Raw genomic sequence first — 25883 nt, 5'->3', positions numbered from 1 at the left:
AGTTCATTAAGCATAGTAAAAAAAATCAATACTAACTTTTCACCTTATATCAACAATTCTTAAAGAATACATAAACAGTACGAAAATACTGTTATTAAATATTTTTCTATGCATATTTTTTTAACTTTGAAACGATGTTTATCACTAAGTAAGGATTTAAGTTAATTGTATATTAAGAGAAACAGTATTGTAACGAAAGTATTTTAGGATTTTTTTTAATTCTTAAAGAATAAAAAAGCAGTATGGAAATATTGTTATTACGATTTTTTTCTATGCGCAATCAAAGCACTATTTTGGCTTTTAAAAGATGTTTATTACTAAATAAATAAGATTTAAGTAAATAGTATGTTAATTGAAATAATATTATATCGATAGCATTTAAGATATTTTTTAATTCTTAAAAATTAAAAAAAAACAATACGAAAATATTGTTATTAAAATGTTTTTCTTTGCACATTCCACCCATATAAAAGTGTAGATTTCAAAATAGTGCATTAAGCATAATAAAAAAAAAATCTATACGAACTTTTCATTTTCCGTCAACACCACCGTTTCAGTCATGCCAGATATAAAAACGACCTCCGATTCTTGCTGAAAGTCTCTTTCATCCTCTTAAGAAATCATTACTCTTTTTATTTCAAATTTAAAAACGGCAATCGAGTAATAAGTAAATTGAAGGAGTACGAACATTTGAAAGAATTCAATTAAAATAACGATTGAAACCTTTGAATGACAGTGAACATTGGAAACACAACATTAAATGAAGCAAACACGAAAAAATAAATGTTTACTAACTTATTTTTTCTTCGCTTCCGAATGTTTAAATATTTACAATGAAATTTTATTTGATGTTTCTTGCTAATAAAAATGTTCACATAACAGGTTTTAACACGAAGTGGTATTTACTCGCTTAACATTAACTTTTTTTTCATATATTTTTATTAATGTCCATTACTTAGCCTTTTCTGTGTTAATTTGACTGTTCATTCCAATTCACGTGATTTCATTCGCTTCCGCGAATTCTCAATGTAAGACCAGAAAAATCGAATTAATTTTTGGCGTGAAATCTTTTCATTAGAAAAGCGTGATCTTTTTTTAAATTTTTTTTTTCTCTCTTGTGAAGATTTTTACTTTAGATTTTTCTTTCTTTCAAAGGCTTAAAAAAATTATATACCGCTCGGCTAAATTTTCATTACGCAAAACCACACGACGAATTTAATTTTTTTTTAATCTTAAGCCTTGCAATTAATTTAGATGACTTTCTCAGCACAAGTTAATGAATGACTTCTTTTTTTCTCCCCCTCTTTGCATTGTTTTAATTCCTTAGTCATCACAAGTTAAACGAGGTACTTGATTTTAGTGGCATTTTAATCTTTTTTACTGCCACTTTTTTTTAACCTTGTTTGCATTTTTTAAAGTTTTATGAACCAGTATGCATTTGAAAATTTTTGTTGACGAGTAATTGCTGGATTATTGTATCTTAATGTTTAAATCGTTTTTTATATAGAAGTTCGTGTTTAATTTCATAAAATTCCTTTAAGGAATAATAATTAATGCCACTGTATTTAGTTCACTTTAATATTAAAGCAAAATACAAAAAAATATTTTTGAATATGTACTTTTTTAGCTTGATAATCTGTTCTTAATATCCATATTGAATCGATATAATTTATTCAAGGTAGATATTATATTAATCTATCAATTTTTTTTAAATAATACCGAAAGAGATTAAAAATAATCAATATTGTTTAGGTGCATCATCTCTTATAAAAAGGTAATATTTAATTATTTTTGACTTTAATAAGTAATTTTTGATTTTTAATATATAAAGCTTCGAAATAGCCAGAAATTTCATGTCATATTGTTTTGTAAATCTATCGAAATGATTTGTTAAAATAATAACATTTTTAATTTCACTACAATTAATTTTTAAATTAATATTAGTTTAATTAATTTATTTTAATAAATAATTAAATGTTAATTTAATTAATAATTAAATTTTAATTTAATTAATAATTAAATTTTAATTTAATTAATAATTAAATTTTAATTTCATTACATTAATATTGATTTAATTAATTTAATTTAATAAATAATTAAATTAAATTACTTTTAATTATTATTAGTTAATTTTTTAAAGTATATATATATATATATATATATATATATATATATAGTAACTATGATTTAAAATTTTTAATGCAAGGGTGTTTTCATTTAATAATGGGAATATATTTAAGCTTAAACATAGCGAAACAAATCATTTTTACAACAGAACATTGTTTGTTAAACAATAAGACAGACTATTAAAGGGGAATTTAAATACAGGAATTAGTGGATGATCATAAAAAAATTCTTTGTTGATATATGATTCACAACAATTATACCATTGGGGAAAAAGAAATGTAGTCATTTTAAAGCATTCCGTACTTTTGTTAGGTAGCTTGTAATGTTATAGCATTAGTAATCGTTCTTCTATAAAGCCAATATATATGTTCAGATCATCTTCCTTAGTATCTGTAATTCGGTTTTTTTTTTTTTTTTTTTTTTTTGTATCTGTAATTTGGTTGTTATATTCATAATAGTATTAACCAAAATTATATATGTTGACAAAAAGTCCGCTCATATATATTCAACTCCCTTTTTTTTAATTATGTTAACGAAAAAACATTTTTTTTTAAATTTTTTTATAAGGATATCATTATGTGTATAAATTATTTTAGAGACTAAGAAAATAAAATGCCTTTAAAATTATTCTTAATAATTATAAGACATTCTGTGAATGCACTTTCTTGTTTTGTATCATTTCACATTTGCGGCAATGTAATTGCTTGTTAATATGCTTGCATAAAATAATTTGTTTTATAGTGTAATTGTAATAATGTGTAGCTCTGATTCATCATTCACTTAAAGGCTATATAGCGTAATATTAATAATTTAAACATCTCTAAAAACTTTTAAATTTTAACTCAATGGAAAGTTTATAATTTAAAAATATGTAAGGAATTTATATCTAAGATTTAGAAGCAAATAAATATGAATCAGTCCGTATATAACAGAAAATAAGAAGAAAAAAGTGTTATCACAAAAACACGATCTTGAAGAAGTTCATTGTTTTACTATATTAAACAAAAAAATTGTTATTGTGCTTTTATGTAAATCTATTGGTATATTAAATTAAAAATGAATTTTTATTAATAATCCCTTGTTAAGAATTAAATACCCCGATGAAACTATAATGATTCTACACTCGAACCATTTGTTTTCTTTGAAGACCATAGATCTATAATAAATTCATTATGGTGTACAGAATACCCTAAAATCTTAAACAGATTGCAAAATTATGCGAAACAAAAAATATAAAGTATAGAAATTATGAGGACCAGTTTAAAATATTAGCTTAAAAAAATTAAACAGGATTGAAATTTTTCAATAACTTTAATTAACTATCTAAAATTATATGTAAAAATCTACATTACGACTTAATTACTTCATTCCCTGAAAACTTTGAAAACGTTTGGCAAAAGTTCTTCAATGCCTTCGTCAAAGAAAATCCGTCACGCAAACAGTAATCTCAGCATTTGTAGAAGTTGATCTTCCCTCGCACTCAGTCATCAATATCTGTATATCCATTCTCAAACATTCTGCATCAATTTCGCGATAGCTTTACATGATAGCCATATAATTCATGCAACTTCCGATAAATTTCAATGCAGATGTATCTTTCTGCCTGCAAACAAAACGTATTCCCAATTGGACACTCTCTCTTTTTATGAAATGACTAAAATTGTCTTTGGAAGTCACGTGCTATAGATAAATGTCTGAAGTGTTGCCACAAAGTTTCTTTAAAATAGGCTTTCATTAAAAATATTTACATTTTTTTAAAATAAAATGGCCGCAGTAAATTTTTTTAATAGCTTACACTAGAACTGCAAAAAGCTTATTGATCTCAATTTAAAATTCTTTGATTTCGTGCAGTATGTCCAAGAAATATTTAATTTCACGCTTTGGATATGCGAGCAGTGTCAGCAACTGTGAGGACAATATTTAGAACTTTGATATGCTGCTTTCAGCTTTGCAAAGTATTGCTAATATCCGAAACATAATCTTTCCGTAACTCCACATGAGAAAAAAAAAAAAATCTAAGAAACTTAATTTTGAAAATCGCGAGATACGGCTACTAAGCGAACTTTTCTCATTAAATCATCATTAATCTATGGGCAGCGCCATCTATTGGATTCTGCGAATTAATGTGAAGTAAAACTATATAAACCATGTTACTAATATATACCAAAGAGAAAACGCTGTTATTCCTGATTAACCTTATAAATAATTCTGCAACGTGTCAAGAATTTTTCGACACCCTATATATTAAATGCAGTAAAAAAATTAATCAAATAAAAAAATAAATATTTTTTTCTTGAAATTTTTCGACGAAAAAAAGGCCAATTTTCTACTATATTCAAAGCTGATATTCTATTTAACATTAAAAATAAAAATGTATTCACTAACAGCTAACAGTCGTATTAACAATATTCTTATCGCATCAATAATTTTTTACTTATAAAACGGTTCAGCATTTTCTGACGTATTTCCTTTCGTGCATAAAAAAAGTCACAAAAATTATTGAATCTAATTTTTCTTTTAAAATATGCTCCATTTACTTCGTCTTGTAGACCCTTGTTTAAAACGAACATTCTTTCCACTCTGCAATTACCGACAAAGACGTACTTTTTTGTTCTTGCAGTTAAAAAATACGATTATTGAATTACAGATATGTGCAGTGGCATTTCAAAATCAGTGGAATGTTTTTATCGTCAAAAGGTTTTCAGGCAGACAAAAAGTAATTAAATTTGGTGCTTCTATCAAGAGAAGCCTTTTATTTTCTGATAATTTATAATGGAAAAAGAAAAAATCTTGGAAGATGTATACATTGAGATCTATGTTTCAGAAATTTCCGAATATTTATAACTGCTTCAAGTTTCAACACAGCTTCCGTTTCCTGCACGGATAAACACATTCTTCGTTTTAAAGCATCTTCCTGGCATTGTTTGCCATTTAAAATATCATACTTTAAAAAAAATGGCGAGCTTATCTTCGAAAATTGAGTATAACGTCATTTGGAAATATGAATCCGATTTCTCATTGGATGCACAAATTTATTGTAAAATATTGCTGAATGAAACTGATAAACCTTATTGCTTTTATAGATGATAATTTATAAGAATTGTTACTTTCTTTGAAATGCCTTAAAAGTTCTTATTTAAAGAAAAATGTATTATTATTTTGCAAATACTTTTTCTTTCCAAAGTAAGTACTTATTATCTTGTGAATTTCTTCATAATTAAAGTAGAGAGTCCTAAAAGTGAAAAATGTTTTTTTATTTATATATTGTGTTTCATTTAAATAGGAACAGTTCTTAAAAATATGAATTAGATTGTGTAAATGAAAAAAAAAATTAGGAAATGAAATTAAACTTATAGAGAATAGAAATGTATTAAGCGATTGTAAAATGAGCATTCAATATCCTTGAAAAGAATATAAAATAGTATTACCCGCAGTAACTTTTATTTTTAAAAGACATTTCAAAATCATCATATGTAAATTTCTGGACTTTAAATAATTCAATGGATAGTGAATATAACAGTTATTATTTATCCAGTATAATAGTTATATTTTTTTTCAGCTCCCTTCAGAAATTAATATGTGATATTTTCCAAACGGATCTCTATATCAAAGTATTTAATAATATTTTCACATACCTTGAGAAATCATAAACATACATGTTTGCAATAATTGAGTAACTCAGGAGCCAATGAAATTCAATTCATTCTTCAGTATTTTCGGATTTTAGAAATTTTAATGGTGGTAATATTTTTTTTTAATTATTAAAAGATTTATTCTTTGTATAGTATGTTTCTAGGTCAGTATGTGACAAGAATAATTATTATGTACTAATTAATAGTTATTAATGTATTAAAATATTAATTTTTTTTAAAAAAAATTGCATTTAACAGTATCTAATCTAAATGACTCAAATAGTAGTTTGCAAACTTTATCTTACTTCGTCTGCCATCTGAAGAGGGAACAAAAACCTATAATTGTTTTCTAATATTAAAAGAAAACAAGTGTATGTGCTTGTATTAACATCCAAGAGGGCAAACTATTTGACTTAGAGCTTTCACATTCTGAACACATGTATTTTGGAGAAGAAAACATAAAACTTGGAACATTTTTTTTAATTTTAATGATAGTTTTCGATGATTAAAAAGTAAGTGATATTTGAGCGCCTACCTATTAACTGCGAAAATATTATTACGTGAAATTGAATTTTGTACATGCTTAACATGCAAAAGAAATTGTTTTTAAATAACATCAACTTAGCTTTTGTACATGCTCTTTTATGATACTTGAAAAATTTTTAGAAATAATATTTTACATAATTTCCAAAAAAAATTATTTTTTCTTCATTAAATATGTTGTATGTTTTTCTTCTATTGTTAGAAGCTAAATAAAAAAAATCCCGCTAATTATTTGCACAATTTACATGAAAAATAGGAAAAAAATCAAATTGCGATTTTGCTAGACACAATGGGTATAGATGACCTGGACGCTTACATTTTTAATAATAGAAAGGTGCCATGGATATCGTGTCCATTAGTATTAAATGTCCATATACACAATAAACAGATTTAAGACTCTTAAAGTAGGATGGCGTTATGTCCGTCAAAACTTAATTAAAAAAAATATTTTGTTAAGGGAATCATGATTCAATTCAAGTTAAAAGTTAAAATCAACTAATATTTCTAACGAAGTAATCGGTCCTTAAAGGCGGTTAATATGTCTAATAAAATAGCTTTTGACATGCTACAAATGTCTTTGCTATTTACTTTCCTCATGTTTTGATCACACATTTCATTTACTGACACGTAGCATTATATTTAATGAAGAACTGAATGCAACATTTCGCCGCCTCCATAAATGCGTAACTTCAACGGACAATTAATATTTTAAATGGCATTCATTTTATACTATTATTAAATAACAGAATGAAGATTCACATAAAAGCACTCAAAGGAATACTCTTTTTTTTTTCCTCATCAAAAATCAAGGCTTTTCTTCAGAAATAGTCATTTTTGCGAAGAAATTCGATTCGATTTGAATATTTGGAATTCAATTTCTTCCCAAAGTAGCTTCTTTACTCACATTTTTCGTCGACGATCCTTCCGAAAATTCGAAGTATCACCTCACAATAAAAGCAACTTCACGTCAAAGTATCTGACAGTCGTGGATAACTCCCATCAGCCCTTTCTCATACACAAAGCGATTTTGAGTCCTGGTGGGTAATATACCCGCGCATATAAAATGCACTACAGCATCCTAGAGACTTTTTTTTTTCATTTCTTTCTTCTTTTTTTCGTATAGGCTTTACCAAAGCTTAAGAGTTATTTTTTCCTAAGAGAATTTCCAGGTATTGCCACTTCTTTTACTCTCAGATTAGATTTAGATCTAGAAAAAAATTTTGGAAACTGCTGAAAAGCCTGTTTTTTATTCCCATCTGAAGTTTATCAGTATAGTCTGTTGGCTTTGAAGAAAATTTAAATATAAGCATCATATATATTCTAACTTTGCCTTGCGAGGCTTTTTTATAATAGTATATTTTGGCTTTTGATATACACATTGTATAGACATTTTTTACAGCGGTGAATTTGACGGATTCATGCTTTCAGTATTCTATCACAGATATTGAGCTTATTCAGTAGTTTTGAGGCAGAAAAAAATGCTTCGCCAATTTTAATTTATTTTATTTCCTATTTTATAAGGATAATATATTGATTACGATGACATACGTCAGCAACGAAATGGATGAATGTGCAATTTACATTGTAAACAGTCAAATTTAAATTTTCAAATTATTTTATTACCTATTATGCTTTTTTAAATCTAAAATTAAATAGAACCTAAATGAGTTATAAAAATGGAAAATAATAGTGATTTGGTTTAAATTTTAAACCCCAGATTTTAGAATGAGTAGAACTGTTATATATATATTAAAAATTAAGCGTATTAGGATTATGTATCATAATGAACTTAATTTTTGAAATTTTAAACTGATGCGATATTTTAATTTTATTCAACTTTTTTTGAACATGCTAACAACATAAGGATATTTGCTTCGTCTAAAATAATCACACTACAAGATGTAAACATAAGCTGGGAATTCATCAATTATAATTCTTTTTTACTCCTTTTCAAAGAAAATGATAATATGTCTAAGCAACAGTGAGAAATGTTTAAGAAATCTTATTTTATAACTTAAAAAAATAAATTCGTGTAATTAAAAATAATTACATTAAATATATATGCTTCAGAATTAATCAATATTAGTTCTGTTTTAATTTTCTTCGCAACAATAAGAAATGCTTAATTTCAATAAAAAACGTTTTTATTTCCAATAAAAATGCATTTATCAGTGCCTGCAGATGTCTTAAAATAAAAATTTATTCATTTTTGTTTTATTTATAAAAATAAATTCAAACAAGTAATTATTTTTGATTATATTTCAATTCTCTTTACACGTTAGTTTTAGAAAATGTATTTGATCAAATTAACTTTCAGTCTTTAAAGTTATTTTTATCTAATATGCTTAGAATTAGTATTAAATACAATCTTTGAAATGTAAGTGAAAAAAAATATCATATTAAAAATAAAATAACAGTTTTTTGCCTATTATTCCCATTTTTTTAGTTTATGAATAAATTTGATTCCAATTTACTTCAATTGCATCTATCAGAAAAATTAAATGATGTTTAGATTCTGAATTTTGAAGATCTGACACTGATTTGTATTTTACAATAATATAGAAAGAATGCTACTTTGCTAGCTTCTGCAAAACTTTCGAAATTTTTCATCAACCATTTGATACAGTTTTCACATAGGAAATTTATAATAATTTAAGCATAAAATTTTTTTTATCTAAGCCTTTATAGCGTTTTCTAAACATAGATGAAACAATAACTTCAATATACTTTAATAATACGTCATAATCCTTCACCATTTTGTAACTTAAAAGAAATACAAAACTATTATAGATATCTTCTGATAATGGTAACAATGCGAATACATTAATATATATTACTATTTGAAGTAAATTGAACTAAAAAAATATTTGATTTCATTTTGAGATCTGTAGTCAAATTAAAATTACATTTTGTACTTTTTAATGAAGAAAAATGAAATATATTTCCTTTAAAATGACTGCGCAAAAATTTGTCAATTATTTATTCCTATACTGTAAAAATAAATTCAAATTTTATAATTTTCAACTCAAATAGTAGAATAGAAAAGATTTAAAAAAAAATAACTTCAGTTTTATCTTATCTTATCAAATCCTTATCCATTCAAATTTTTTTACGCATTTCTTTACCGAAAATAAAACGTATATTTTTTTTTCTTCTTTTGCTTTGTTATTTCTAAATGGTGAAAAAAATATTTATATCGTTTTTATATTGTTGATTATTTTCAGCAAAATTAATTTTAAAACAAATGAATATATTCCCTCTCATTAGAATATAACTCAACCTCAAATGCACTTGCAAATGAAACAGACTCCAAAATTACTGGTAAATACGTATAAAAAATAATTCCACTTATTGCAGGCGACTAAAATTCTTACTTCTTCCCAATAAGCCCTAATAAATAAGTTCTCCGGAGAGCAGTTTTGTTTGTTATTAATGCTTCCATTTCCCATCGCCGACATGGACGTTGTTAAACGATATCCGGTATGTAACGGTCTGGTGCAGGTCTTGGCTGATCGATGTTTTACGTACGTTCCAATCCATTAAGACGACCCGTTTATGCCGCATATCCCACATCTTGTTAACGAATAGCACCGCAGACTAGTTTGGACAGATTAATATCTCGTTTTAATTGTGTTTGCTGAGTTGCTGTAACAGATAGTCTAGTCCTCAGCGAGGATTCCATTACAAATGGTTGTTGGAAAATCAAAATGCTTTCAACGCTAACTAGACAGTCAGAAAATATTGTATATAGATAGGCATTAACATGATAAAACATTTAAATCGAATGGAGCATTCAGAAAAGAAAGACTGAATGTTATAGCATTTGAAAAGAATATTGGTATATTTTCGTAGTGCAGTTTATATTACAATAATGTAAGATTTTTCAAAAATATTTTTAGTGGTTGTTAGTTGAAATGGATATTTTAGGATTTATTTATATGACTAGTTCGTATAAGACACTGAGATTTATTTTCAATTTGATATGTGTTAGAAATTAAATTATAAAACTTTATAAATAATAGAAATTTATTTTGTTACTTTTTTCGGGGCTATTATTAACCATATGTATATTTTTTTCATATGTAATATTAAAAGATAATATCAAGAATCTGGCTTATATTTCCAGTTTAAAGAAGAAAAAAATTGGAAATTTTTAAATAACATGTAAATTTTTGTGTCTTACGGTATACACATACATATATTGCTACTATATTACAATATATTGCTACTATGTTCATATTAAATCAGGAATACTTTCAATAAATTGTTTTATAAGCAAAGAAAATGTAATTTGTATAGAATATACATTTAAGAAAAATGTCCGTATTCTATATAAGCCTGTATTGTATGATACAAAAGAAAATTCTTTGAATTGGTTAGCTCTCTTATAAATATGCAAATAAATTTCTTAAAAGTACATATTAAATTTTAATATTGCTATATATTTTATACTTGAATTATTTCATTTCTATTTAGAATAAATATATTGCATTCTTTTGAATTGTTATATGTCACAAAAGGCTTTTGTCAGGAATATTGTCAAAGCGTATAATTTAGATTCTAATAGTTTTTGAAGGATTCAAAATAATTAAAAAATAAAGCAAAAGCCATTTCTAATAACATGCAAAACAATTTATTTCTTTATTTTCACCATTTTTCATGATTTTGTCTGAAAATATTTATTTTGGTCATCAATAAGGAAACATTTGTTTTTTATCTGCAGGCATGATGTAAATATATTACTATCTTGCATTATATTAAAAAGTATATTAAAGTTTATGGAAAATTATTACTTTTATTTTTCGAAAAATGAAAATAAAAATGCATATAAAATATATAGACAATTTTTCTTTCTAACCAGCGTAAACTCAGATTTGTCATTTTATATAGTAAATAGCAAATCCAATAAAATAAAAAATATACATATTAACATATAAAAAATATCACAAAGAACATGTCATATGCTTAATATTTCAGAGGATGTATTTTGAATTCTGTTCTGTAAAAAGGAATGCAATATTTTACCAGGATATATGTTATATATATTCAAATGAAACAACTTTGGAATTACATTAGTTTTTAAACAATTGGTTTTTGGTGCACATTTCAACAAGTCAATGTATATTTCATATAAAATTCATAAAAATAACTAAGAATATGCAGGTTTAAATTTCATCTTCAATCATAAAATATTCGTCCCTAATACCCATATTTATATTTAAAGACCACTGTTTGTCATCCTGGTCGTCCTAAATCTCTCTGACAATTTGTTGTTAGTTACACTGACAAAAGAAAAGAAATGTTTGTAGCTGTCTGACAGCTTGGTTTTGTCAGGTTTGACATACCGACACCAATATAATCGATAAATACTTTTTTTTTTCCTATCTTGCTCTGTCCTTTTTCTTTCATAGCTTTCTCTTTTCCGCGGTCACGACAACGGGCTTTTGTTTGGCTTTAATGCTCCTGTCTTTCAGTTTAGACATTTCCTTTCAGGAAGGGAATGCTGATTGAAGAAAGGAGCGACCATGAATGCGAAAAAAGAGAAAGAAAAGATGGGAATCCTTATCCAGGTTTCCCAAAGAATGCGTCTCGATTTTAAAAGGTTTGACCTGTAGCTTCAGTTTATTGTATATTATGCGCTTTATTAAGCTGTCAAATTTTCTATTAAACAAACTTTCTTTTTGAAATATTTTTTTTTAAGTAATTATGTGATAGCTGAAATGCAAAGTCATTTATCGCAAAAACTTTTAGAAATAAAAATACAATATGTATCATATTTTTAAAATAAGAGTTATAGGTAGAAACCATAGATTGAATCACAAATAAAATAAAAAAAGATGCAAATAAATATGTATGACATAATTTCGAAAATTCATTTAACTGAAAATTTTTAGTTAATTTTTGCTTTTAAAATAGATATATTCTTATTTTTTTCATTAACTAAGGTTTAATTCGCTTTCGAATCACCTACCTAAAGGACAACAGATAGCAAAAATTGTCAATGAATGACGAATATAAGAATGGATTAAGCTCCAGAAGCATAAGTTTATTTATAAAGAAATGTTTCAACATTTTTAATTATTGTTTTTATAAATTCCATCTAAAACTATTTAAAAATTTTACATAATTTCTTTAACTCTTAAACCCATGTGTTGTCTTTCGGCAAAATAACTAATTTTGTCTTCTAAAATATCATGGGAATAAGATTCGTAATTTATTATTGCTTACAACAAAATGCATATTGTAGCAGTTGTATTACTCTTATCTTCTCTTTTGGATACTAGATGGCGATGCCTGATTAGGCCATCCCATATGTCATCCCATAGTGCATTTGATTGTAATTAGAATGAGATGTGATGCTGAACTGTGAAGCCGCGTGCGTGAATGTCTTGTCTTTGTATTTGTGTTTGTTCAGTGTGTGAATGTGATTATTAAAAGAAATGTTCTTAAAAACATTCGTCCTGTTGCTTCCTGCACGGATCATAATAATCATCAAAATATTATTGCATCTCTTTGCAATGTATTCATAGTGGCATAACTGCTTCGAAAAGAATAATAGAACTTATAATCTTTTTTATGTGTAGGCAATGTGAATGTGTATGTGAGTGTTGATATTTCCTTACGAATAGGAATACTTCAATTTACACTGCCATTTTGAATTAAAAGTTTCTTCTTGTCGTTTACTAAAGTGAATTAAATCTATATTAATTTTATGTTTGTAATTTTAACTTTCTCATGTACGAAATATAGAGGAAGTATTATGTATTCGAAAACAAAAAAAGAAAGACAAATATTTGCATTTCAAACCTTCCTGAGAAAGAGAAATACATTTTTGGCAAATATCTCTTGTCTATTTTCCAGTCTGTCTCAAAACGTCCGTCGTTAATCCATCCAACTCAAAACGCTTTGAGCTGGACGGATTAACGAAATTTTATCTATCTCTATCAAATTTTGAGAGAACCCATTCACAAGATGTCTGTCTATCTGGTTATTTGAATATAAGTGAATTAAATATTATAAAATGCAACGAGCTAAGCATATAAATTTTAGTGTAAAAGTTTAGCATCTAAAATACATAATCAAATTTTGAACCAAATCCATCAAACGATTGATCATCTGTAGGTCTGTACTTTTGCATGTATGTAAAAGCAATAACTCATAAACGCTTGACTTAAATCAATGAACTTCAGAATGTTAAGTATGTTACTACAGCCTAGTATGTTTTGGTGCCAATCAACCGACAAAAGGACATCCAAAATATATATTAACATGACAGATTCATTAAAAATACTAGATTCTCGCCATAGATCGATGCTTCTTATCTATTGTTCAGCCGGCGTCCTGGCATAGCAGTAGCGCGTCTTCCCCGTGATCTGGGCGTCCTGGGTTCGAGTCCCTGTTTGGGCATGGTTGTTCTTCCGTTGTTCTATCTGTGAGGTGTGTGAATGTGCCCTTCTGTAAAAAGGGGTTGTGCAAGAGAATGTGATGCGTGAGTAGCAAAGTCGTACTCTTGACCCTAAAAAAACAAGAGACGCTCCCCCACCGGCTTAAATCACTGTCTTCGTAACAGCGGGCTTGTCCATGGCAAGTCCCATAAGAAACAACAACAACAGCTATTGTTCCCCAATGCCAATCAAGTTGTTCGTGATCTAATTCAAGGTCCAAATTTTATGCAGAGAAAGAGGAATAGGATCTTTATCGGAGAATATGCAAGAAAGTTTCGAGGAGACCACTTCTACTGATTTTATTCAAATGAAAACCAATGTTGTTGATTCAGAACCAAATATTTCTGAGTCTTAAATCATACTTAAATCAAAATAGGATTCTTAGAGTATTTTTTTTCCCTTTTTTTTTCTTTTTCTTTCCCTCTCTCTATATTTTTTTTTATTTTTATATGATGTTTAATCTTCATTTTAAAATTCCAAGTGTAAATTATTTAAAAGTCCCTTGCCAGTATCCTAACCATTTGAGATAGAGTCTTGAATTCGAGATTATCTCTCCCTGTCTCACGTTTCCACCCACCTTTCACAGCTGGAAAGATGCAAATAGGGTGAAACTAGCAGCAAAAGGCGTCGACGTGATTTCCCCCCTTCTTTCTCATCTTTACTTCCATCTTTGCATGCATTCTATTTCACGGAAGTGGAAAATACTTCAGGGAAATAACGACTCGAGGCGCTAAAATACATATACATCAAAATCAACTTTCCTTTTTTATTCTTCCTACATATATACAGTCGGGGGATATATATTTCATGAAAATAGGCACGTGCCTTTGACAAACGTCTGACCTAAGAGTGGCATGAAACTGGAAAAAGAATATGGGGGCAAGCACAGAAGATTTTTAGTGTCATCTCGGTAACTGCCGTAACAAGAGGGGGATTTGAAAATTTCTCGAGAGTATTTGTCAAATATTTCTGCGAATCCTTCGCTATGTATTGATGCAATTTTTGCCTTTTTTATTTATTTTTTTTATTACTTTTTTTTGTTCGGAAGATTCAGCAAGCTCGACATCCCAAGTCAGCTTTCCTCCGTTCTGTTTGTCGGAACGTCGGGAAATCCGAAGGGATTTTGATAACAGTTTTGCCAAAGGATTGTCACAGGTCCCCATCTAAGAATCAAAAGACTGGTCGCAGTAAATATTTTATGCTTTTTTTTCAAATGTAGCAAACAGAATTCAAAATTGCAAGGATTTTTAGTGCTAGCCGTGGAGTATTGAGTTTTATGTTTAAATGCACTTTCCTCGAGAACTGTGCCAAAAAATCTCACCTACCTTATGAATTTATTTTTTTCGTTGAAAAGAATTACAACATTCGCTTTGAATGAAAATAATAATATTTATAAGATAAAATATGAATGCTAATCCTAAGAAAAAAATGATTTTGATATTTGCAGCGTTTATTATAGAAACAAGAAGACATCTTTTTCTTTTCTTTACTTATGTGAATTCACTTGGTACCTTATTTCTGTGGCAATTGCAATTGATAAATGAAAGAAACTTATACATTTCCTTCTAGAAAGGAAATCATCCATCCTTAAGTGTTCCGAAAGGGATATTTATTAATTTTAAAAAATTATGAGTTTAAATTTAAAAATTCGATTTTATTTGCATTAGTTTTCCAACTTTTTATCCCAAGATGCCAGCAGGTTGGAACTCATTCTATTTTTTGTTTCATCTTGCTATTTTCGTAGGCTAATGAGCTTATCTTTTGCAATTATAGAATTAGAATAATATCATACCACTATCGGGTAACATATGATAACAATTCGTTCCCTTTTTATTAAAGTTTTGAAAATTTGTTCGCATATTTCGTTTCTAATTAGTAATTTTAAAAAATCAGTAGTCAGAGGAATAACATTCAATTTAACAAAAATAAAATTAATATATTTCAGTTAAAATATAATAGCAAATTAAAAAGAAAAAAAATGACACAAATACTTCGTATTCAACTCGTTAGAATATAATCGAATTTTGTAAATCACTGTAAATTAATGCATTTCTGTATTTTTAATTGCAAATTATAATTCAAAAATACAATCCTGTGGTTTATTTCGAATATTAAAATTTGCTTTACATTTTTATAACGATAAAATTGATAGTTAACATGTATTTATTTCTAGGAGACGCAAGACCTCTGTTTGAATTGTTTTCTAATTATAGCATGTAATTCTATGTTAAAAACAGTCGTTTCTTTATAATAAGATAAAATTCAAAGAAAACTTATTTGCTATTGAACTTATGTCTTCTATCTACCGAAATCACCAAATTTTCTGATATTATTTGAAATTTCTTTATTAGTATTATTTGCTTAATTTTTTATTGAAGTTATTTATATAGCACATGAAATCTGTATATAAAATATGGAATTAACCTAATGCTGCATATTTTATTAAAAAAAAGGATGAGAATGGAAATAATCGTAGAAACATAAGGATGTGTAGTAAAATCTTCTATTTCACTTCCAACTACAAAACTGTTATAAACTATATAATGTCACGCAGCTCATCCAAATATATTTTGCATTTTTTTAATGTAACAAAGGTATTGTTTGAACCATTAAGTGCTTGATGCTTCAATGTTAGAAAGACTCATACCTATTCAGAAATGTCCTATACTGTGATACATTTTTCTCTTTCTTTGTTTTTTTAAAGAATTGAATCTAGTATTAACCTTTCATAGCTTTAAACATAATTACATATACCAAAACATGATTCATTACATAAGCATGGGTAATTATAAACAAAATTAAAAAAAAAAAAAAAAAACAGTTTTTGTAACGTTTGTTGGGTATAAATGTTGTTTTCAATACGAACAGTGAATTTCTAAATTCTTGTTATATCAAGTTTCAGTTCTAGATTCAAACTTGATTAAACAACCCAACTTATTAGAATTCCTAACCCACAGCATAAACCGAAAACACTGTAAATTTTTACAACTTTCCTTTATCGATGTACTTTACAGGTAGCCAATAAAAATCACACAAGAGGATCGAACCCAACTAACTCGAAAACCAATTGTTGAAGTACGAAACCCATGAGAAGAACCTCACGCCTGTTTCACACGAGCTCCATGTCCAAATTTGGAGGCGTTGCTTTTTTCTTTATCTTTTCGAATAATAAAGAAAGGGGTAAAAAAAACAAGAAAATGGAAAGAATCCAATACTATTCCTAAAAGGGAAGGGAGGAGAGCAACAGATATTTCTGGGGATCCCGGGGGGTACCCTTGTAAGAATTGACTCTCAGAAATACATTTTAAATTCCCAAAGAAAAGGTTAAAAAATATACCAAAAGGCATCTTCCCTGAGTCTTTTGGATTTGGCCGCCGTTTCTGAAAAATAATAAAGTATCACTCAGCCTGCCCCCGATATTGAAATTCTATGCAAAACGTTCCGGGAGAATATATTTCTCCACGAGATACCCACTCCTGCATTCTTTATTATTTTTATGGACATTTTTATTTACTTCGGGAAGTTATACTGGTCACGCACGTGTTCCTTTCACAGTTTAGGTTGTTATTCTAGCTGTTTATCGTTGTTGAAGACAGTTGGGTACAGGATTCTCCATCATTTTTTTTTTTTTTTTTACTTCCTGTCGCAGAAGAAGGATCGAACTCGTTTGTTTGTTTTTTGCTGAGTCATTTGATACTTTTATATATTTTAAAGGGCTAAAATAAAATGCGTTCATTCATTGGAAAGTAACATCGTTGTGTGTTGTTTCAGCATTTAGCTATTGTTTACTGGTAACATTTTTTGAGCCGTTCGAATACCGCATGCAAAATTTGAATTATAATAATTTATCCGAAATGTCATTTATGCAGGAATTTTTAAAAATTAAAAATCAATTTATTTCTGAAAAAAAATTGGCAATATTCATTCTCTATCTATTTTAATGAGTTCAATCAAAATGAAAACAAAAATTTTTAATCACAGAAATGTTTTCATATTTCTTATATTTAACCATAACCAAGAATTTTAGAACTTTTTTCTTTACCGTAATTTACAATACCACAAAGTAATAATTCACAATTATAAATGATAAAGCTCCTAAAAGGTATATGGTAAATGATTAGAGCTTATTGTATGAAGAAATCAAGAAACAACTAATCTCTTACAAATACCATAATATGCATTTCTAAATCATTAGAAAGATAAGGAAAAGCGTCATTCAAATGAAGCATAATAGATTTAAATATGTGGCATCACTGTTACTGTGTTTAGAGAACTGTATTTGCCTGCATATTTATTCGTCATTTCCTGATGCCATCTATCATCCATCGGCGAAGGAGCGCTGTGTTATTTAACCCTTAACTGGGGACGTGCGGTCTGTGAGACCGCTAGCGATGGATTTTCTGTCACTCATATTCTATTTTTAGCTCAATTGAATGGATTGACCCTGTAGCTTATTGTTTTGTGACCTTCAATACGCGTGCACTTTTTCAACCGATTTCAGCAGATGCTTATTAAAATAATTCAGTTATTTCTTCGAGTGCGGTCTCCAGGACCGCATGTCCCTGTTACTGTCACAGTGATAAACAAGGCTTAGCAGATGGCTCTAAAACATGGGCCTTAATATCATTCAGTTTACTGATCCTATTATGAAACAGTGCTCCAGACACTTTTAAATGAATCAGAAAGTGGTTTTAGTGATACAAATAATTATACAGAAGAGTTTTTCGATGAAAGTTCGCATTCAACTGATTTCGATATGTATGTAAAGGAAAAGCAAATATCTTATTTGTTGAATTGTTTTCATTGAAATGTCTTAATATATTTAATTTTGAAATAGAAAAAGAAATCCTGACAGCCGTAATGCTCCCAATGTGTATAATATTAAAAACATATAAAAATATCATGTATGACTGAAATATTTTTGTTTGTATTATACATGAGACCCCATTAAAGCTTTTAAACATATTATGAAAGACTTATCATGACCTTAGGTATATTGATTATCAAAATGCATAAATCTTTTATACAAATGCACGTATTTCTTCCTCTTTTGCAATAAAGAAAAAAAATGCATAGGAATAGTAGAATAATAATTTTATAAAAAAATTGAATATTCTAGTTCACACAATAATCCTATACAAAAAAAAAAAAAAAAAAAAAAAAAAACGAATTTTTGAAAATTGATTCTGGAAGTTTTGAGCTTTGAATACTATATCATCATCATAAGGTATGAGGCATTGTAGAATCTTTATTTTCATGCTTAACTTAATATAGTGTTTCTCTTTGCAATTTAAATATTTAAAATTCGATCAGATGTTAGCAAATTCTGCACATCTAAATATTCTAGTTGATCAGAACTTCCCCCAAAACACATTGCAAGATGAATAATTCATTGAAAATATTCAAGATATCGTCATTGTAAAATTCTTTGTTATGTGTCGCACATATCGTAAACAAGAAATAAAAAGACACTGTTATAAGTGAAATGCATTCGATAATACCTACATAATACTTCAAGTTTCATCTCGATCTGAGCCTTTCCATGTCTGTTCTCAGCGACGCAAACGTATTTCCCTCCATGTTCTCTGGTGACACTGTCATTGAAGGAGAGGGTGTCATCTCTTGCCATCACCATGTCACGGTTTTCACCCCTCAGCCACATGTACGTGCTGGGAGGCCAGGAGGAGGCGGAACACTCTACATCAGGAGGGACATTGCCTTCATGCACTTGAATGACACTATCCGAAAGGCTCATGGCTTCAGGAGGATCTGTAAATACAAAAGTATTTCAGGACCTGTATGATTATATAATTTTTTTAAAAATTCATTTGTCATTCGCAACTCATAATTAACCTATAGCGAAAGGAATTTAAAATCGTAAACTCATTAAATATAATCTATATTGATTACATTTCTAATGAATGTCAACAAGGTTTTTTTTTTTTTTCATAAAACAAAAGAGAAGGAAATAATTTATTTTGCAAAAACTGTGTTGTAAACTCTCTTGAAACATTTTTCAGGTCTGAAAAAAATCTCAATACATCAAATGAGTAAGTTCGAATCAAAAGCTATTTAACAGCAAATACAGGCCACTATATGCAAAACTACATTCACTATTCTTATTTATTTGAGATATTTTTTGTTTGTTCTTAATGTAATTTAATGTTCCTAATTCATAATGTAGAGAAACGTTTGCTGAGAAATTCTCAAAAAATATCAGAGAATATAGTAGCATAATCAATCTAAATGAGGATTTTATTAAAAGAAAATGGCTGGGGTCTATTTATCGTAAAGAGTATTTCATGGTTCCTTATTGATTTATCAATCAAACTGACATCTCAATTTAATGCCCTGAGGCGAATTGTTCTTTTCAGAATGGCAATGTTAAATTGGTGATAGTTTCTGATATCTTTTCAATTTCTATTTGTTTGTAAATATCATATACCCAAACTTATCAAGTGGACAGTTACAATAACCTGAGATCAGAGGTAATAAAGAAGAAATTATACTTTTCCGAGTGATGTAAACAAATATATCTCCAGTTCAACTAGTTTTTATTTAGTGCAGACATATGCAAATATTGCATCTTGCATTATCTATTCTAAGTGACATATAAAATATTCTCTATTGCATTGAATATACCGCAGATACTTTTATGACAAATCTTTACTACTCATTTTAAAATTAGCCTTCGAATTAGGAGGAAGAATTGGTACAATTCATTCGACAGAAAGAATATATTTCCCCTTGGCAGACAATTGAGAAATTTTCATTCATGGTTATACTCAGAAAAGAGCAGAGTATTTCGAAGATTGAGTATTTTAATATAAACTAAAAAAAATCTTCAAGACTGAATCCATTTGACCAAGAGAGTGTAAATGATAAACGGCAGAGACTAAGAAAGATTGAAGGTGGATAAGGGTCCATTCCTTTATATCCAGTTAGAGATCAACAAATGGGGAGGGGGGATATCTTTCATCGAACTCGCAAATTTTGATTGCAGTTATAATGTTTGATTTTTATCATGTATTTTAATGAAAATCATCTGCTATCTAAGATAAAAAAAAATAGAAGTTCTTACATTCGACCAGAAAAAGCATGCTGGATGATACTCCATCCCCGACCATATTTGGTGTGGACATACAAGTGTAGTTAGCCCTGTCCCTGTCTCTCTCCAACCTTCGTCCAGGCCAAGCTGTCATGTTGAACTGCAGAGTACTGGTAACAGATCGGAAGCGATTGTGGAGAATGTCCTCGGGAATGATCCGGTTTCGCACGATGTACAGTTCCGAGTTGGTGACTCGTTCGCCATCTTTGGTCCACATGATTTCACAAATCGGCTCACACTCTACTCTGCATTCGAAACTGATAAATGGGGCATCACGGGCAGCACCGCGGATATCGGGCAGATCTTGGATGAAGGTAGGAGGAGCTGAAATAATGAAACATTAGTTGATGAAATACATGAATATTCAAAAAGACAACCATTGACTGCAGTTGTGCAAAAGTGATATTTATTTCAAAATTTTAAAAATGAATAGAAATAGTTCAGAAAGATTCATTAAGGCCAAAAATAATGAAGTAAAGCAAATTATTTTGATTTTGAGAATTGTATACTTCTATTTCTTTTTGTGAAAGAAAAAGAGAAATAAAACTGTGCAATCTGAGTATCTTGTTTAACTTATTTCCCTAAAAGAAATTGAAAAAAAAAATGTTTTGATTTCATTTCATTTTAAACGGATCATTACTTGGTATATCCAACTCCGTTTTAAAACAGGATACTGCATATTACATAAAAATGATTTAATGTGTTTTAGTATATTATAAAAAAGAATCAAAGGAAAACATTTTTATCAAAATCATTTAAAAAATAAAATGAAAATGTTTCGTTGAAGAAAAATTTGAAAATTATGAAAAATGGCATTAAAAATTGTCGCTTTAAAAAATATACATTTTCCTTTATTCGAGAAAGCATGAGTGTCTTCCCAGAGAAAGTAAAGATGTGAACCATGAATAAGCATTATTTGAAATCATTACAGCAATATTTATTGATAAATGCATTATAATTTGAGTTTCATAAATATGCGGGCCTACAGCTTTGAAATATTTACTTTATTATGCGTTTTAATTTAATTTAATTTAATTTAATTTAATTTTTTATTGATTTTGTAAGTGGCAGGCAATATAAAATTGAGAGATTTATATTTGTGGAGAAGCCAGATAAATGCTGAGATTATTCGTAGAATGATAAGCAACTTCATAGAACAGGAGTCGTTTCCGCTATAATATCAGATAAGTAATTTCCATTTATCATATAATTTTACCTTTTTTTTCAACTAGGTACCTTTTATCTTTCCCATTTTATATTTCACATTAATTAAGAGGATCAAATCAATAACAGTCTGAGAAATTTTATTCAGAAATATCTGCAGTGAAAAAATAACTTTAATAATTAAAATTGAAGATTTTAAACAGCTGATTTAATTCATCGTGATTTCATAAAGTTGCATTACATCATGCCAACAAAAGATTCGCTCAAGTTGAAAATCTGTAATATCTGTTTAATTTCATAAACAAAAAGTAAAGACACATAAAATCTTCAAGATTACGGCAAATTAGAATGTCTATAAAGTAAATTGATGTCTATAAAGTTAACAGATTACCGATTTTTATTTATATTGACTTTCATTTTGAATTAGAAGAGTTAATAGGAAATGATACATCAAAAAAGATATATCATATGGTGGATGAACACAATATGGTAATAAAATTCATATTAAATTAAACCTACACTTAAACCTATGCCTTCCTATGATTAATGGGTATTCGCTTCAAAGAATTTTGCGTTTTATAAATTTCGTTCCATGAAGAACCATTTAGGTTTCGTGAAGATTGATTGTGGTTAGTTGGCAACCTGGTATTTCGATTGCTAGTTATTTAGTTAGCATGAGATTATCTTGAATTCATTTATTATTTTTGGTCTATTTGAATGACAGAATGCTTAGAATAGATAGATAGAAATATAAGGCTAGATAAAATAGAATGCTTCTGTCGTCAGTGACATTTAAGTAGAATCATTAATTTATTATACATGTTTCCTATTCATTTTATTCAAATTCTTAAAACTTTTTTAGAGGAAGTTTTTTTTCTGAATTTCATAGAGCATTTATAAAAGACAAAAAATTTAAAAATTGTTTAATATAATACTATTTAATATTTTTAACAGTATCACAACAAACTGAGAAAACAATATAAGTTGGAATTAAAAAAGAATTCAAGGTTCATTATCATAATATATTCAATTTGATCTTATTTAATTACAGTCAGGAGATTAAGAAATATCCAAAGAATATTCGTACCGTGCTTCAGGGAGTTTCTGAGGAAAATTAAGCTATTCGCCAGACTGGAAAATGCCGAAAATATTTAACAATAATTTAAAATGTGTCAAAACTTTTTCTTATTCTGTAATATAAGTTCAGTGAACTTGCTTATTTTCTCTTTTAAGAAAATGCTAGTGAGTCTGTATGTTCTAACTTTCTCTAAGAATCACAGTATGTTTTACTATCCAATTAAAACGAATACAAAATATGCAAGAATTATTACGCAGGTTTATTAAAAGTGAAGAGATAGATTAACAATATTTATTTCAAAATAAAGGCAATAAATAAAACATGATAAATAAAACATCATAAATAATATAAAACATGATACATTGCTAAATAAAGGAAATTTAAAAGATTCTTTTTTATTTGAATAATCATGGTAAACATGGTGCAGCTATTTATTTGCGAGAAAATGGCAATACCTCAAAAGGAATAGTTTTGTATCCTGCAATATGCAAAAAGTAAATCTATTTCTGCATTACACACTGCAACTTCAAAAATACAATGCCTCATCTTCAGTAGATTTACTGTTGCCAAAAAAAAAATTAAATGGTTGCATATGCGATGAGAAAATCATTAGTCATGCTCAAAAGTCAGGTGAAAATGTTGAGCGAATTCGAATTACTTTTGAGCGTATCCATGGAAAATCCGCAAGAAAAGAAAGCAGGAAACTTAGATTTTCACAACGAATGATATGGGATGCTCTTAAAAAAGCTGGACCTCAGTGAGAATCATTTCACATTCTACAATACGCAAATAATAAATCTATAGACTGCATTTCGATGTAAATTCAAAAATCCAACACATGATCTGGATCGTATACAACCTGGTTACATATACGAAGGAAAAAGCACTAATCGTTCCTTGTACGTCAGAGGAGAATTTTGAGTACATGTGAATTGCTTTCGATCATAAACGTTTTCGAGATAATCGACGAACTCGGATAGAAAAAAACTGAATTTCCGCAACCAATTAGCATCGTGCCGTTGAAAATCCTGCTTTGCAAGACTGAATTGTTACAGCAATGAGTTTTAAAACTTAGGATCAGTTACTTCACATATGATAAGAAATGGACTCCGGAGTCGACATTTGAAGCTTAACAAATGAAATTCATGTTGAATATGATTCTATTTACGATGTACCATCTTTTCTGTTCGGCAAATCATATGTGAATACCCTAAATAGCGCTTACTAAGAATAAAATACTTATTACGGGAGAGATTGCCCAAGCTTCAGAGATACAATTGATGAACGTCACCATGTTAACGTGTTTTCTTTTAATCATGATACTGAGTTCATGCATAATGTTTAACTTCTTTTCTCATCTTGATCTTTTAGTTTTCCTTATCGTTTTCAACGGGTATTTTTTGCAATTTAATTTAACACGAGTTTGGTACAATTTGATCAGTAATAACCTTTATACCAGAAAACAAATCAATCAGTCTGTCACATTAATTACATAGAATAAAACTTTCAATTTTCCTGTATCTAGTTAAGTATCATAAGTATCTCTAATTATTGCCACCTATTAGAAAAAATATTTTCAATTTGTTTTCTACTTTTTATTAATATTTTATACTGTATGAAAAAGTGAATCATGCTTTTTCATAGCAAAAGAAAAATAAAAAAAAATCCTTAACACTCAATTGGCAGCCCTAGGCAAATAGCAAGTTTAAAAAGTACCAAATAGGCTTGGCTTTGGGAAAAATTGAAATATACCAATAGCTTAAACAAAATATTTTCTCAAGAAAATGTTTTCCTGGGAATTAAAGCAAAATAAATCATATTCCCATTTCTATTTTATGTCCAAAATAAAGTCATCTCTTCCTAACCGGGCGTAATTTATCATCTTTAAGCTCTGTTCAGAAATTCATTTACGGAAGACATCCATAGCGTTCCCTGGAAACTAAAACTTACTCTATCCCAGGGAGAAAAAAAAGGGAAGAAACTGGAGGAAAAAGAGGCATTGCAAATATTTTGCTATCTAATCCAGCATCTCGTTTAATTTGAAAACAAATGAATGTGTAATTTAAAAGTGAAATGAAGTTTTCTCAGACTCAATCCCTCCTTTATCCTTTTTCACTGCAGGATATACAAGGCGTGTGTTTTCTTCAAGATTGAGTTTACTTTCCCCCCCCCAAGGGGTTTAAACAAAGAAAGTATTGTTTCACAATGTAAAGCATTTATTGAAAAATTTATTTAGTTCGGAAATAAATCTTTAAACTGGCTTTTTTACCCGTGAATAAACAGAATTTGAAATACATTAATAGTTAATGACTTGGCTTCAACTCGTTTGTTTGAAACTAAGTTTAAAAAAAAGTTATTAATCTTTGGCTTTTTTTTTCATTGAATATAATTGGAAAAAAATACAAAAATAATAAACTTAAAATCTATATATTTAGAGTTATATTCTACTATTCTCAATTAATTATTAATTCCCAAAATGATGTTTTCTATTTTGAGGGCCATTTTTTTATAGTAATGGAACATTGAAATATTTTTAGAGTTTAGATAATTTTTTTAAAGAAGAAAGGAATTCATTTAATATATAAGATCAAATTTAGAAAAAAAAGGAATTCGTTTAATTTATTAGAGAAAGCTAATTTGATTTGTTATTCAGTTGATAAATTAACAATTAACAAACAAGTTAAAACATTTATTTATGGCTGAGATAAAAAAATAAAAAAAAATTAAAAAGACTGAAATATCTATGTTTCTGCTTCATTTGAAAAAATTAGTTGAAATTTTACATT

At 28.2% G+C, this 25883-nt stretch overlaps 1 protein-coding gene across 2 annotated transcripts in view; it reads right to left on the bottom strand.

The window, feature by feature from the left end:
- The window catches only part of LOC129980966 (B-cell receptor CD22-like), a 679794-nt gene that overhangs the window by 112564 nt on the left and 541347 nt on the right, over nt 1-25883 (bottom strand). For both annotated transcript variants that reach the window (XM_056091523.1, XM_056091513.1), the window contains exons 10-11: nt 20829-21179; nt 19253-19516 (exon numbers count right to left, since the gene is read on the bottom strand). In XM_056091523.1, coding sequence (XP_055947498.1) covers nt 19253-19516; nt 20829-21179 — 615 coding nt within the window. The remainder of the gene's footprint in view (nt 1-19252; nt 19517-20828; nt 21180-25883) is intronic.

The sequence above is a fragment of the Argiope bruennichi genome, chromosome 1 (assembly GCF_947563725.1).
Source record: "Argiope bruennichi chromosome 1, qqArgBrue1.1, whole genome shotgun sequence".
In the NCBI taxonomy this organism is placed as follows: Eukaryota; Metazoa; Arthropoda; class Arachnida; order Araneae; family Araneidae; genus Argiope; species Argiope bruennichi.
This window is presented reverse-complemented; position numbering and strand designations above follow the sequence as displayed.